Raw genomic sequence first — 16,772 nt, forward strand, 5'->3', positions numbered from 1 at the left:
ACAGGCAGAGTGGACAGTGAGAGAGAGAGACAGAGAGAAAGGTCTTCCTTTGCCGTTGGTTCACCCTCCAATGGCCGCCGCTGCAGCCGGCGCACCGCGCTGATCCGATGGCAGGAGCCAGGATCCAGGTGCTTTTCCTGGTCTCCCATGGGGTGCAGGGCCCAAGCACCTGGCCATAGCAGAGAGCTGGCCTGGAAGAGGGGCAACCGGGACAGAATCCGGCGCCCTGACCGGGACTAGAACCCGGTGTGCCGGCACCGCAAGGTGGAGGATTAGCCTATTGAGCCACGGCGCCGGCCCAGAAACTCTTAAAATTGAGAACATTTTAGTCATTATCTTCTCTCCTGGAATTAACTGGGAAGAGATTGCCATTTTCTAGAAATAACGCTCAGGCCCAGCTACCCAGCATGGAGCGCTGCTCCACCAAGCCAGGGCTGTTGACAGGCAGTTGTGTCTACACCTACAGAACACCTGGGACGGGCAATGCTTTGAGCAGTTCTGAGGTCTGAGAGTCAGGATGCTGTGACTCAGATAGGACTTCTTAGACGCAAGGCTAGAGAAGATGAGCCAGCGGACCAGCAGCGCTGGTTCCCCTGGGCGCCCACTTACAATTCGTCCTGGATGTTGTCCGTTAGCTTGAAGAGCTGCTCCTGGCCCTCTGCTTGGCTCTCAGAATAGCGGGGAAGCAGCCCCTGCGGCCCTGTGCAGCAGCGCGGTTTCCGAACCCTCTGTGCTTGGGTCCTAAATGAGTGAAGGGGCAAAAATGAAGAGGTGAAATGTTCAGGTTAAAATGACTTCCTTTCTTCACCTGGGAAAGAAAGCACAACTCAATACAAGACACACCAGCAGACTGCAGATGTAGTGACCAGAATTGAACTGCAATATTGCCCGGGGTGCACTGCAAGTCGGAGGCTGATTCTGAATCCTGACTCCTCTGCTTTCTGGCTCTGTGATAACGGGTGAGTTCACTTCATTAGCCCTAAGCTTCAGTTTCTTCTGTGAAACAAGACGGAGAAGAAGGTGACAGCCACCTCCCAGGACTGCTGTGGAGACCAAGTGAAACAATGCCCATCTGGCCTGTGCTCCGTGGAGGGTGGGCCGCCCAGCACGCAGCCCTGGCCACCGTGACCAGACTCCCACTGACTCTAGGAAGCACCTCTGAGGAGTCAACTCTGGACTTGCAATGGGGCAGGAAGAAGACTGAGGGAGAAGACTGTGAGAACACACTATGGCCTTCAGCTTTGAGCGCTGGTTAGTCAACCACGGCTAAGATCCCCTGGGGGACAACCTAAGGCAGGCACAGCTCAGTCAGTTGGGTAAAGGGTGAGGGACACAGTGAAACCATGAGGAGGAAGAAAGGCCCCACACACCCGCCCCAGGACACGGTCCAGGGTCTGCAGCAGCTCTAACTCCTGACACTCGGCTATTGGTTGCCCAAAGGAATCTGCTTTGCTATGGCTTTCAGGGCAGGCTCATGTTGTCTTTTTCCACAAACTCTACGCAGGGTAATTGATAAGTACTTTTTGGTGTTTTCCTAGAAACAGGAGTCCATATTTGTCTTGGAAAGGCTGTACATATTTCAGATGACTGATAAGAGTGTACTGGGCCTGTCCTCGGCCTTGTACTTGCTGTACTTTTTATTATTTGTTCCTGGAACCCAATGAAGCAAAACATCCCTCTCTAGACATATCTAAAAGCAATAGGCTGGACACAGAACCTGCCTTCACAACCATGTCCGAACAGCAGTGTGGAGACGGACTTACCAGGCCACGTTGGGCAGTAACAGGGGCAGGAACAGTAAGAAGCTTGCCACAGGCCGTGCAGCAGTTAGCTGCACACCAAGGTAACTGCACAGCCTGGACTCAGGACAGCACGCGCTCCCTGGGCCCTGACTCCTGAGGGACAGCCCGTGCTCGGGTGATGCTTGAGGTGTGCTGGCAAGCCCAAGTCCAGCGACAATTTCTCCAAAGTTCAGTTCCAGAGATGCTTTAAGTGCTATCACTTGTGTTGTTCAAGGCTGACACAGAGAGAGCGTCAACGATTCACACTGAGGGAAAGGGTAAAATCATCTACAGCGCATCCTCACACACTCCCCTCGTGCCTGGCTGCAATTCCTGCTTTAACGGATTCAGGCCTGTGTAGGCTCTTTGGAGCCTGCTGTTGACTGAACGTAACGAGCGCAGTCTAGGGAGCCTCTGTCAGCCCACTAGGGGAGAAGCTTGACAGGTGCTATTCAGGGACGCCAGCAAGGAAGCCAAGGGGGAGGAGCTTGGTGTTTCTTTCTGAGTGGCAGAGCCCTGTCCTCGTCTCCTTGGGTAGCGAGACACCTGCTGCCGTTCCGACGTTGCCTGGACTGGCCAATCAAACATGGCCTCCCCGCTCCAGCTCTCAGCCCCCAGGCTCGTGACGGAAGCCCGGCGGCTCGCCTGCGAGGGCAATGTGGGGAGGCAAGCTTCCTTTCAAGGCCAGGTTTGATTCTGACTTCTCTCACCACTTCTCCCCAACCTACTGGGAGGCCTGTAGGTTGGACTTCAATACACATTCTCAGTCCAGCCTTTTCTTTCCTTCTCTGCCTTAACTAGCGAATGATCCGCGGATTTGTGATGCGTTATTCACTAGCCCCCACAGCCTCCTCACTCACTCTCTCTACTTCCGTCCTCACCCACGTTCCTCACAGTAATGAGAATGGCTGTGGGAAAACATAGCCGAGATCGAGTCAGCCATCTGCTCAAAACACCTGTGTTTTACATCTGACTTGGATGGATATATCTACTGATTGCTTGGCCCCCCACCTAGAACAGGTGCTGGGATCCAGAATAGGTGCCTGGTTTACGGAGAAGAGAGCAATGTGAAACAGTTGACTAAATGAGTACACGCATTTGTTGGTGGGGACCAGTGCAAGTCACGTGCCATGCTCCGAAGGAGTAGTGAGAGCGGGGAGCAAGTGAGAGATTCTGAACTGTGAAAGTCAATCATCAATGCTAAGGCGAAACGCAAACCAGCTAGAATGCTGTTTTCCAGACGGAAAGCTCAGGGTATCCATCTAGTCCACTGATCAGGACAAAGGACGTGGCATGAAGGCAACGCCATGAGACTGATAGCCCTGTGGACATTCGCCTCCCCTCACGAGGAAGAACCCACTTTAGTGCTCACACCTGAGGGAAGCATGTGACCGAGGAGGAGACACTGGCTGAGGGCCCTGAATTCCTCGAGGGGAATCCACGGAAGCCAGAGAAGCCAAGCAAAGGTGCTCGTTCCTGGAACAGAGCTCTCGGGAATCGCGTTTCACAGCAAAGAGGGAGCGGCTGGGAGACGAGTAACCAGTCCCGCACGGTCAGCTGACCGAGGAGCTCCTGGGTGCAACAGGGATTTCCTGGCTCGCAGCTTCCCTCGGGCCTTCCGCGGATTTCAGTGATGCGGCCCCAGCTCCACTACCAACACGTCATCTTCTAACTTGCAAACTACAGACCCACCACCACATCAGTGAAAACACAGGCAGAGTGGCCCCACTGCAGATAAACACTGCTTCCCAGGTTTTTTCTCTTATCTGTCTTCCCGTCTTCCAAAGCCCTCCCTCACTTTGTTGTCGACCAAATATCAAGAGCGAGGTTGGATACAGCATTCAATCTTGATGCGGGAGCTCGCTGAGCCATTCAAGGCTTACTTGGACATCACCAGAGGAAAAGAGCAAAATCTGACCATAAAAGAAAGTGCAGTCTTCCCATACAGACTTCTTATAAACTTAGACATGCCCTTACTGGAAGCAGAGAGTCGGATTCAAGGAATTCTTTCCATATTTCCCTATTGCCTTATCACGGTCTATATCTGAAGAACAGTTCTTTCTTTTCTGAAACTCAGATACAATGTAAACTCTTCAGGGCCAAGGTGACAGCTTGGGGGGGGGGAGCAGTGCTTAAAGTCATTTGTGCCAATAAACGCAGATTCAATCAAAGAATCAACACCCCGGATTTAACCAAAGGATTATAAGTGTGGCCAATGTTGTGGCTCAGTGTGACACGGGCATCCCATGTTGTTTCGAGTCCCAGTTACTCTGCTTCTGATCCAGCTTCCTGCTAATGTGCCTGGGGAGGCAGCAGAAAGTGGCTCCTGCCACCAGTATGAGACCCAGATGGAGTTTCTGGCTCCCAGCTTTGACCTAGCCCAGCTCTGGCTGTTGCAGGCATTTGAGGAGCGAACCAGCAAACAGAAGAACTCTGTCTTCCTGTCACTCTGTTTTCCAAGTAAACAAATAAATCTTCTTTAAAAAAAAAAAAAAGAAATATAAATCACAACAATTAGCTAGTGTTTCCAAGCCTTATAAGCCAGTCAAGTCCAAAGTGATGTTCTTCACGTCGGCTGCTGTTTCCTTCGCATGTGGAGGTAGCACTATAAATTCACAGAATCCTTTGAAACCAGTTTTACTGGAGTCACAGCAGCCCTAACCCGTTCAGTAATGCCGTGTGGCCATTTCTGAGCAACCAGGCCTAAGTCACTTGTGAGCATGTGCCAGCGAACCTATCAACACTTGCAGAAGACGTTATTCCTGGTTCGTTTGTTTTTAAGAAACACTGGGCTTCACAGCTGGACACACGGCTTATCCTCAGCCTCGAGCCTGCGGTCATCATCAACGCCTGTGTATCTGCTACAACACAATAAGCCCCGTGCACCCACCCGCACCATCACGCGGCTCCAACACTGACTGTGACACCTTTGTGCTCCCCTGCAGCCCGGCCCAGGACCTCGTCCTCTACCCGGCAGCTGTGATTCCGACCCTTGTGTTCATCATCCCCACGTGCTTCTCTTGAAGGTGTTCCATCACATTTCAGACCGTGTTTCGGTATTTTCTTGCTACAGTCTTTGGTTTTGGCTATTTTGGGATGTCACTGTCACACTGCTAAGATTCAGCCATTCCTCTGTGTGCGGTTATATTTCATTTTTTGCGCCTGCTTCATTAACAGTAGGAATAGTCCATGACTTATCCCCCTTCCTGTAGATGGCACGTGAATAACGTGCAGGTTTTGTGATTACAGACGCTGCTGCGACGAGCATCCCTGCACACACCTCCTGGTGAACTCTGAGCATACATCTAGGAGGATGTAGGATCACAGGGTATGTTCATTTATCAAGATGGCTCAAACTATTTCGAAGTGGCTGAACTCTATATTCCCTCCAACAATGTATTCATAAGGCCCCAGTAACCTAGCCACATGCAACTTAACATGCAACTAGTATAACTAGAGAACAAACCTGCATTTCTTAAGTTTTTATGTATTTATTGAGAGAGAGAGAGAGAGAAGAGAGAGGGATGAGCCAGCTAGCTAGATGGAGAGAGAGAGAAAGACAAAGACAGGATAGAGATATTGATCTTCCATCCACTGGTTCACTTCCCAAATGGCTGCAATAGCTGGACCAGGCCAGGCAGAAGCCAGGAGCCAGGAGCCAGGAGCGTCTTCCAGGTCTCCCACATAGGTGCAGGGGCCCAAGCAGTGGGCCATCCTCTGCTGCTTTCCCAGGCACACGAGTAGGGAGCTAGATCAGAAGTGGAGCAGCCAGGTCTTGAACCAGTGCCTGTGTGGGGATGCCAGTTCTGTAGGCAGAGGCTTAACCTTCTATGCCACAGTGCTGGCTCCATGACAGGGGCATCTTAATCATCAGGCAAGCACGCCTGCCCAGAACTGAATTTTTAGTTTAATTTAAACTGAAGCTGCATCTTGGACAGTGCTGGTCTAGGCTCGTAAGTTCTTGCTCTGGTCCACCACCACCGACCCAGCCCTGGCTGCCCCGGGCTCGGCTCTCCTCCTCGTGAGCAGCATCAATGCACGATGTGCTGCTACCTGGGCAAGGTCTCGGGCACAGCTCTGGAAGGAGGGGAGGACCATCAAACAAGAGGTGGCAAAATCCCACCCACTCACCTCTCATTAGAGACAGCGTCTCCAACGAACCAACACGCAACATAAAAGACAGTTTACAGTAAGAGTCTGCTCAGTGCAGATGCAACAACTCTGCCTCCACACACCTTTGCTGAGCCAAAGGGCTGTGGTATATTTAATTGTTGCCAGCTGGGGGTTTGCCGGCCATCTTAAGCCCTTGGCTGCTGCGGTTTATAAATTTCACAGTGTATAGAAAGGAGCAGTCCTTCCAGTCAACCAGCTAATCCAAAATGTCAGCACCAAACGAACTTGAGCTTTGAACTCCGAAAACGCCCGAGTCGGCAGCACAGCACGCATGTCTGCTTCCTGGGGAAGGTGCTGCTGATACAGTGGCTGATCCACAGCAGATACCCGCCCGGGGAGGGAAACCAACCCGGAGGAAAGTCTTCGTCTGGCCATCGCTCTCTGACATCCACTGGTGGCCCCAGAACCAAAGATCGCAGTAGTGAAAACAAGTCATGTCACTTTCTTTAAGCAACAATAAATGCAAACAAGGTGACACAGGGAGATCTAACCGATTCCACTCGGTTGCTCCTGCCTTTCAGCTGGGGGGCCAGCAGTTGGCCAGCCACTATTTGTTCTTCACTTACATGATGAGTAACTATGTCATAGCTGTATTAGTTGAAGACAGATGTTGCACACACAGACACATGCCCTGCATAGCTTAAGTCATTAGCTGGTGGGGAAGTCTGTCATGGCCAATGTCTACCAACCAAGCGATGTTCGAACCAATCAGCGAGTGAGTGGAGAGCGTCTGTGTCAAACATGTGACTTCCTGGCCTAACAGAATGTCTATTCGACCGATGCTGCATCTTCCCTGGGGCTGTGTGTATTGACCCCAGCAAAGGGATGGATTGTCACTGCATTTACCTCATGTATGTGTTCAAAACTTCTGTTTTAATCAAGTATCTTACTGATATACTATGCTCGACTGAGCACAACTAGACTGAGAACAGAAGGTCAACCCAGACAATCTCTTCAAATATTGTTAACCAACTGATAGCAGCTATGAGACATTAGGGTCACCCGCACATCTATCATCTCTAAAAGGAACCCAACAGCCCATCTACACAGTGCTGTCTGCACCAGAACACGTGAAGGGGTTAACACTGCTGATGTCCACCTCAGTGCAGTGTCTGGAAGTCCAAGCAGCCAGGAGTTGCCACAGGCTGCACCTACTCTGACCTGCAGCCCTCCCGCCCCCCTTGTCTGCCACATCTACTTCCAAGGACTAAGTCGAAAGGGTTTCTCCTCCACAAACAGGTCTGACTCCTTTTGGCCCAAACCGTCACCGGTGAACACTCCGCGAGGGTGTCGACCTCTGAAGTTTGGCTCAGTTTACATGAGAAATTCTTCCCCATAGTTCCCAAGCAGAAACCCACCTTCTAGAACCTACTCAAAGACAGCATTCAATCTACAGGCCTTATAACAACCACTGAGCTCTGGCTGCATTAAATACTGAATCAAGAAAACGGTATTGAGTATCTAAGACAATCTGGATTTCAGACACATGAAGAAAGAGGTTGGGAAGAAAAAACCCATGGTTGGTTCTTAAAGGAAATTAGTGACTGAGGATGCAAACTAAGGTAGCTAAAATAAAGGAGCCTGCTCTGATCCCGGAGAACAGCTTGTGCCTGCCACCACCCTTCCCCCCCTGATACAGGCACAGTGCCCGGCACACAGAAGGCATTTATTTAGTAAAACGCCACCTACTGTCAGGAGTGCACCCGTAGAGGGCCCTGCCCTCAGGTGGCTAGAGGCCCACATGGGCTAGGGCACAGTGGCTCATTCTTCTCACCTCAGTTTCCTACTGAGGAGCTCACGGCTTCAAACTGAAGCCTTTTCCTCCTGCTTTCTTGCTAACTTGCACTCACTCTCCCTGGAGTCCTGAAGCCACATGTGTTACGACGCACAAAATCCCACACTGCACTGCTGCCACTGAGAATATGGGACAGGTGGGGGTCATGAGAGCATTAGACATTATATTTCTCTTGCAATTTGACATCCAGCAGCAGGGACGACATTTCCTGGGCTGAGCCCTCTCTCATCAGGGGGATTCACACCTGACTTGTTTATAGGGGTCAAGGCTTCCCATAATCTAACACATGTTTGGGGAACATGACATTGCAACTGTGACAGCTGGTAGGACTAATGCCAACAGAGATGCCTACTGGGATTTCAACACTAAGACAAAAATACCTCGGACTTTTTTCTTAGTCAACTGCCTCAGGGGGTGAGACTACCTGTTAACGAGGCAGGGTGGAGAGGGGCAAGGCAGATGCACTTTATAAAGAATTGCCATCAACCAGATGGATGACGGCATAGTGAGGGTCTAGCCTAGCCTGAAATTCCTTTTTCACTTACTCTTTAAAGAGTTATTTTATTTTTAAAGAACTTATTTGAAAGGCAGAGTTACAGAAAGAGTCAGGGAGTGATCTCCCACTTGCTGGTTAACTCCCCAGTGGTTATAATGGCCATGGCCGGGGCAGGCTGGAGACAGGAGCATGGAACTCCATCCAGGGCTCGCATGTGGATGGCAGAGGCCCAGGCATTTGGACCAGCCTCTGCTGCCTTCCCAGGTGCATTAGCAGGAGCTGGATCTGAACTGGCTCTCCTAAGGGATGCTGGATTATACCTTCCAGCATCATTATAAAAACAGGCACTTTACTCAAATACTAATTCTGTACTAATTCTGTGTTCTCAGTATAATGTTCAGACAGTATAGTGCTTACAAGAATTTCTTAAAAAAAAAAAAAAAAAAAAAAAAAAAAAAAAAAAAAAAGAATCTCTTAAGCCATAGTCAAATTCCTTGCTAACCTGTCACCTCTAATGCCAATCTCAAGCTACTTCACATGAGGCCATGGCGCAGTAGGTTCTAGTCCTGGCTGCTCCTCTTCCAAACCAGCTCTCTGCTATGGCCTGGGAAAGCAGTAGAAGATGGCCCAAGTCCTTGGGCACTTGCATCCATATGGGAGACCGGGAAGAAGCTCCTGGCTCCTGGCTTCAGATCAGTGCAGCCACCTGGGGAGTGAACCAACGGAGGGAAGACCTTTCTCTCTGTCTCCCTCTCTCACTGTCTGTAACTCTCTCTCTCAAATAAATAAATAAAATATTTATAAAAAAGATTTCACATGAGCCAAAACACATGATTTATGATAAACTTGATGTTGTGGCTATCAGGTACAAATACTAACAACAGCAAGCTGATTGAATTAAACACACCAGGTATTTTCGGGTTACTTTCTGGCAAACAATGACATGATTTCTTTCCTGCAGTCTTTCTGTTATCTATCCTCTCCCAAAAGATGACCAGATGATCTTCTCTAAGGGGAGAAACAAGAGTTTGGAGCAAGGTGGTAAGAAGCAGCACAAACAAGGCTTTGGAAAACAGCCAACAGCCAGTTATCAGCTGAGACACTGCAGAAGTTACCAGACTGTTCTCAGCCTCAGCCTCCTACTCGATTCATGATGCTGAGATAGAGGATGAAAATAATGGCACTGGCACCGTGGCACAACAGGTTAATCCTCTGCCTGTGGCACCAGCATTCCATATGAGCACCAGTTCGAGTCCTGGCTGCTCTTCTTCCAGTCTAGCTCTCTGCTGTGGTCTGGGAAAGCAGCAGAAGATGGCCCAAGTGCTTGGGCCCCTGCACACGCATGGGAGACCAGGAACAAGCACCTGGCTCCTGGCTTCGAATAGGTACAGTGGCTGTTGCGGCCATTTGGGGAGCAAACCAACAAAAAGAAGACCTTTCTCTCTGTCTCTCCCTCTCACTGTCTGTAACTCTATCTCTCAAATAAATAAATAAAATCTTTAAAAAGGGGTGGGGGGAGGTGGCACTGTGCCTGCATTGCCGGCATCCCATATGGGCACCTGTTCATGTCCCGGCTGCTCTACTTCTGAACCAGCTCCCTGCTATGGCCTGGGAAAGCAGTAGAAGATGGCTCAAGTCCTTGGGCCCCACAATACCTGCATGGGAGACCTGGAAGAAGCTCCTGGCTCCTGGCTTAGGACTGGGACAGCTCTGGCCAGTGCGGCCAAGTAGGGATTAAACCAGCAGATGGAAGACCTACCTCTCTTTCTGCCTTTCCTTCTCTCTCTGTGTAACCCTGACTTTCAAATCAATCAATCAATTTTTTTTTTTAAAGTATGAAAAACATATAGAACAGTGCCTGGCATACACAAATTAATTGTCTACCTACTCTAACCTTATTTGGAATTACTGTGTGTCAAGTCAATTGAAGACAGCAGAATGCATTTTATCTCCACAGTGCACTATGGGGCACACACCTTCCCGAGTGCGTCAGGATTCCCGGGAGCAGAGCAGATGGCAGGTACAAAGTAATTCCACAGGAGCTGGTGCTTACAGACTCTGCGCACCTGACTGGCCCCATCCGGACTACACCCCCATACAGAACTGCCTCGTGAAGAGCCCCAGGACTGATCCACCAGCTGTTCAACGCATTAACCAGATGTCAACTTCTCGGAATTGGAATTAATAAAGTTTTAGAAGGTTTCCGTCAATAGCATTCGCCACGGTTGGCAGTAAACACTTCCTCTCACTAAGTTCCTAAGATCACCTTGATGCCCACAGCCACTGCAGAAGGGGGCACTGGCTCCAGCACCTCCCCCAGTGCTTCGTTCAATGACCACGGCCAAGCAGAGAACGGGACGTAGAGCCCATGGAGGCTGAGTTACAGAATCGATTTGTTCACTTTTTCTTTTCTTTTTTTTTTTTTAATTTGACAGGCAGAGTGGACAGTGAGAGAGAGAGAGACAAAGAGAAAGGTCTTCCTTTGCCATTGGTTCACCCTCCAATGGCCGCCATGGCCGGTGCGCTGCGGGCGGCGCACCGCACTGATCCGATGGCAGGAGCCAGGTACTTCTCCTGGTCTCCCATGGGGTGCAGGGCCCAAGCACTTGGGCCATCCTCCACTGCACTCCCTGGCCACAGCAGAGAGATGGCCTGGAAGAGGGGCAACCGGGACAGAATCCGGCGCCCCGACTGGGACTAGAACCCGGTGTGCCGGCGCCACAAGGCAGAGGATTAGCCTATTGAGCCGCAGCGCCGGCCAATTTGTTCACTTTTTCAAAACCACCTGCTCACTCTGCTCTCCGAGGTTTCTTATACTCTCACACCATGGAAAGCGCATGGTGGAGGTGAGGTGAAAAAGAAGAGGCAAGCAGAGCAGAGGTTTCAAACAGTGGTCAGAACACGCGGTTACCGGCACGGGAATGAAAACTCACGCCCAGCGGCCACATACGCGGGCTTAACAGAGTCTGGTTCAAGCCCTGTAGTTGGACTTCAGGAGGAGCAGGGAGCAGCTGAGACTGTGGAGGGTCACAGAGCGGCCAGCACCACCAGCACTTCGCACAGTGCCTGGGCTCAGAGGCAGTGCTCGATGCCCATGTGGTAAATGAACAGCCCAAGGCCACGGGGCTGCTAGAACTGGTGGCGGGAGAGCCAGGCTGCTGCTTCTGAAGCTGAAGGAGCGGGCAGGCCGCAGTGACTCTCCTCTGCTTTGCCAGGGAAAAGCCTGCTGTTGGTAGCAACCCAGGAACTGCAGCACAGGACGGCTGCTCACTCCATCACGGGAACAGCAGAGTTACTGGCCGGGGTCAGTTCTCCCACAGGGCAACTGGAGAGCTGCTTGGTGGCCCGCAGGAACGTGCATCCTTTGTACTTCACCGGGAAGGAAAAGAACAGTGGGGCTTGGGCCCTGGCAGCCACTCAGGGATCTGGCTTCTCCTCGAGGCAGAATCCAGACTTGCACTCAGAACAGCTCAGAACCTTCGGACCAAGTGATCAATTCCCTGCACCAGCTCAGATCCCAAGGAGAACTCTCTGCTGAGACTCTGTGTGGCTCTCATTATTTCAGGCCCAAGTTTTAGGCTTGATTTTTATTTATTTTTTATTTTAAACATAGAAACATAAAAAATCAGCTGATCACTGACTCCTCATCTCCCTCCTGACCAGCTGGTGGTTTTTAGTTGTTTGCCCTCAGATTTAAGCAATGGCTGAGCTTTCTCAGAAGCCAAGCCCACCGCTAGCCAAATCTGCCCCTCTAGAAACAAGACATGGCTTCTTCTCTTTGGGCTTCCCTTGGTTCTGGCTGTGCCACAGTGCCTGAGTATAACGGCCTGGCGGGCACGAGGCAAGGAGAACTCTCATGCACCTGAATGGGCACTAGGTTCAACGGGGTCCTTTCTCTCTGGAGGGAGAGGAAGCAGAAGAGGAGCCGGCGGTTCCATGACACCCTTCAGTGTCTCCACAAGGGGTATGTTTCTGCCTGGTGCCATGATGTTCAACCCAGCAACAAAAGATTATTCTTTATTTGGTGATAAGAAGGTCAAGCTGCCTTTTAATTAAGTGCCGCCAGTGTTAACATGAATTGGGCTGATTGTCATAGTCCATCAATCCTTGGCAAACTGGGTTGTTTTGTCTGGACAGCCAACAACATTCCACACTACTGGATTTTTCTCCCAGATCCCCTGCGGCCCCAACCCCCCCCCCCCCCCCGCCGCCGCCAAACCGTTCTAAAAATTACAATCTGTTCTGCTGTCTCAAGTTACATTCTGTAAATAATAAGCAATGCTGATGAAATGCAAAAAGTCGAATATTTGTAAAGCAGAACAATCTGCAGTATGTTCCACATCTGTGTCACATTAAACATGTACTCAACAGATTCGCGGATTCCTGTCTAATCAGTGCACAGGGTGATGTGGGCCAGGAGGGCTCTCGTGCCATGGGCCACAGCAGAGCTGAGGACCAGCAGATGTAGGTGGGGGGCTCAGTGATGGCATCGTGAGGCGGAGATGCCAAGCCCCGCTGTGCACACGACACCTGGACGCTGAGCCCGCCTCTGTATGCAGCACATGCTGGTGGGTCACTTCTGCGGTCCAAGCCCTCTCTGCAGTCCTCAATGCTGCTGAGGCAGGGCCCATGGCAGTTAAACCAAATAACAGGTTTTGGTGACAAAATGTCTAAGTGTCTATTAGAAGAAGCTGGCTCCCCATACATTGAAATGACTACAAAATAAAAATAGAAGGAAATCAATTAAACTCCATTTGGCAAAATGCCTTGAGGCTACCAGAGCTGACAGTTGCTATGCAGGCAAAATCTGACCCATCTTTTCTTTTATCCCAAGTATTTCACACACACAAAGATACATATTCATGTGTGTGTGCACACACATGCACTCACACTCCCACTTCAGGAAAACTGGCAGAGCACGCAAGAGAAACTGGTATGTTGTAAGCATGGCATCATGCTACGTCCCTAAATGATCCGGGGGCTCCCTGTTGGAAAAAACCAGATTCACACGTGACCAAGGGCCCGTCGGCTTCTGAGGAGACTCCGTGGGGAGCTTCCGCAGCCCCATCTCAACTGGCCCTTGCATCTTCACAGTCCCATCAGCCCGGGGTGAGAAGATACCAGGACTGACACTGCTGGGCCACCCAAGTCCACGTGTGTCTGTGGCTGCTCTGACCGAGTGTTAACTGCTTGGACCCAGAATTTGTGCTGAACAAATAGCGTGACTTGACGGGAGTCCCTCTCAGACCTACGCTGAGCCACCACTGTGCTGAGCACCCTGCAGATTCCGGATTCCGGAGGGACACTCAAGCAGGCGAGGGGGGGGGTGGGACTACATCCTTGCAGTGACTCCAGAGGAGACCCAGACCACGCATCAGTGAGGACAGAGCACAGGCGCTGCGTGCAGCTGCTGGAGAGGTCTGGCCTGCACGCCACAGGAGGCAGCGTGGGCGTCTCAGGAAGGCTTAGCTTTAAGGCTAAGCTCAAGGCTGAACAGGATCTTATTAAGATCTTGTACCTCATTTGCACTAATCTGCCAAATCTTACAGTGGGAACTGGTGGTGAAAAGTACCAAGAAGTAGGAGAAAAACAAAAGCCAGTTAACAGGCCACATCACATGCAATCCAAAAGCATCTGACTAAAACCTCATTCTTTTTTTTTTTAAAGATTTATTTATTTTATTATTTGAGAGGCAGAGTTAGAGAGAAAGATAGGGAGAGACAGAGAGGTCTTCCATCTGCTGTTTCATTCCCTAAATGGCTGCAGGAGCCAGAGCTGGGCAGCAGATCCAAATCCAGGAGCCAGGAGCTTGCTCTGGGCCCCCACATGGGTGCAGGGGCTCAAGCACTTGAACCACCTTCCACTGCTTTCCCAGGCCATAAGCAGGGAGCTGGATCAGAAGAGGAGCAGCCAGGACACAGATGGGATGCCGGCACCATAGGTGCTGGCCCCAGGCCTCATTCTTAATGCTAGAACAGTTGTCTGAGAACGTGATACCAAGTCTTTTATAAAGTCATGAAGCAGAGTCTAATGTAAAGGAACAGAATTCATCAAGTGCTCAACCTAAATTTCATGAAATCTGGAAGAAAGATAAGCACTCAGTTGACGAGAAACTGATTCAATGACAGCTGCTGGACGGGTCAGATCAAGACAGGGTGAGAACAAACAAAACAAAGACCCCGGGGCAGGTGTTAGCCTGCAAGTTAGGATGCCTGTGTCCCACGCTGGGGCACTTAGGTCTGAGTCCTGGCTCTGGCTCCTGACTCCAGCTTCCCACTAGTGCAGGCCCTGGGAGGCAGTGGTGATGGCTCCAGCCCTCGGGTTCCTGCCACTCACGCTGGAGACGTGGGCTGTTTCTGGCCCCCAACTTTGATGTGACCCATCCCAGCCGTCGCAGGCATTTGTGGAACCAGCAGATGAGACTTCTGTCTGTCTCTCAAATAAATAAATAAAGAATTTAAAAATACACTAAAAAAAAGAAGGTAAACTCTGAGCTCGTGGGGTTTAAAAAGGATTGGGATGAAGGATATGCACAGTGATTCACAACAGAAATCCAATCAACTGAAATGTGAACGGAAGACTCAGCTTTCCCAGTTGCTGAGAAAGGCGAATGGTGACACTGAGACACTGCGGACTCAGACTGGCAACATGAGGAGGACGACGCTGGGCTCCCAGTACAGACCTGGCACCCCGCAGCCACTGCATGCAGTTCCTGACTGAATTCTCAGGAAAGGGATCACGAGCACTGGGAGGGGGCTGGACAGTGGATCTTCCAAAGCACAGCGGGTGGAGCCTCAACGTATAAGGCAGCAATTAAAAAAAAAAAAAAAAGATTTACTTCTTTATGGGACTGGTGCTATGGCACAGTGGGTTAGAGCCCCGGCATCCCATAAGGGCACCAGCTTGAGTCCCTGCTGTTCCACTTCCGATCCAGCTCCCTGTTAATGCACCTGGGAAAGCAGTGGAAGATGGCCCAAGTGCTTGGGCCCCTGCAACCCACATGGGAGACCTAGAAGAAGCTCTTGGCTCCAGGCTTTGGATTGGCTCAACTCCAACCATTGCAGCCATTCGGGGTATGAACCAGTGGATGGAAGACCTCTCTCTCTGTCTCCACCTTTCTCTGTAACTCTTTCAAATAAATAAATCTTAAAAACAAAAAAGATTTCTTTATTTTGAAAGTCAGAGTTACAGAGAGAGAGGGAGAGACAGATCTTCCATCTGCTTGCTGGTTCATTCCCCAAATGGTGGCAACCACTGGGGCTGGGCCAGGCTGGAGCCGGAGCCTAGAACTTCATCTGGACCTTCCACGAGGGTGCAGGGGCCATCTTCCACTGCTGCCCCAGGCATGCTAGCAAGGAGCTGCATCAGAAACAGAGCGGGCAGGATTGGAACGGGCACTGATGGGATGCGGTGTCACGGGCAGTGACTTAACTCACTGTTCCACAACAGTGCCCTGGCTACTCCACCTCTGATCCAGCTTCCTGCTAATGTGCACCCTGGAAGTCACAGCTGACGGCTCAAGTACTTATGTCCTTGCCACTCACTTGGGAAACCCAGACTGAGTTCTGGGTTCCTGGCTTTGAACTGGCCTGGGCCTGGCTGTTGTGGGCATCTGAAGAGTGAACCAGTGGATGGAAAATCTCTCTCCATCTTTCTCTCTGCCTCTCTACTTTATCAAATAAAAATGAAAATAAGTAAATACAAATTTAAAACAAATTTTAGAAAAAGATTCAGGAAGCAGCCTGACACAAACACCAAAATGTTTAAAGTAAATTTAAAATCAAAAGTATGGATCTATCATTATTCTCTGTGTACAGCAGGGACTGTGTGCAGACCAGGAAGGAAACGAGACTGGCCAGCCTTAGCTGTCTTTTGAACAAGGGGAGGTCTCGAGAGGAAAAGGCCAGGCAGTGACCATTACTTTCTATGCATCTTCTCTCAAGACTGGGAGGGCTGGCCTTTTCCTGCCTTGCCCCATCGTGGATGGTGGGGAAAGAGGGCCAGGGACCCTCTGAGGGTCATCTGCAGGACTCTCCTGGCATTGTCTTGCTTTTTTCAAGGAGGGGGCTTCTCTTGCTCGCAGCAGCCAGTGGCTCAGAGCTGTACGCTTCTAACTGAGTGGGAGGTGCAGGCAAAACCACCATGAACAAGGCACTCACAGCACTCTACCCAAAGAGCCCTGGAGGCGAGATGGCTACTGCAAACGGAGGACCCGAGGAGTGGGCCAAAGCAGAGTGCGCCGCCCAGGCACCCTAATTCCCTCCCAGCTAACGCAGGGAGGCAACATCTGGAACTGGTTTTGAGGCTCTCCAGCTGCAGAGCCACTAGAGCAAACGAGCTTACACACTGTCCTCTCTGATTCCCAGCAGGGTGAAGTACAGCCCAGAAGACAAGCTGGGTTCGGAGACCCAGTCAACTTAGCTTTGAAATGTTCTCCTCTTCCCAGCCCCCTCGGAAAGCAGAATGGTCCAGGTGATGGGAAATAAAAAAGTGAATCAGAAGGACTTGGGGTCATTTCAACTGTGTT

At 50.7% G+C, this 16,772-nt stretch overlaps 1 protein-coding gene across 5 annotated transcripts in view; it reads right to left on the bottom strand.

Moving 5' to 3' along the window:
* VPS13D (vacuolar protein sorting 13 homolog D) overlaps nucleotides 1-16,772 on the bottom strand; it is a 276,670-nt gene that overhangs the window by 13,687 nt on the left and 246,211 nt on the right. For all 5 annotated transcript variants that reach the window (XM_008275374.4, XM_008275375.4, XM_008275373.4 and 2 more), the window contains one exon: nucleotides 610-741. In XM_008275374.4, the coding sequence (XP_008273596.3) occupies nucleotides 610-741 (132 nt within the window). The remainder of the gene's footprint in view (nucleotides 1-609; nucleotides 742-16,772) is intronic.

This window comes from Oryctolagus cuniculus, chromosome 7 (genome assembly GCF_964237555.1).
Source record: "Oryctolagus cuniculus chromosome 7, mOryCun1.1, whole genome shotgun sequence".
NCBI lineage: Eukaryota > Metazoa > Chordata > Mammalia > Lagomorpha > Leporidae > Oryctolagus > Oryctolagus cuniculus.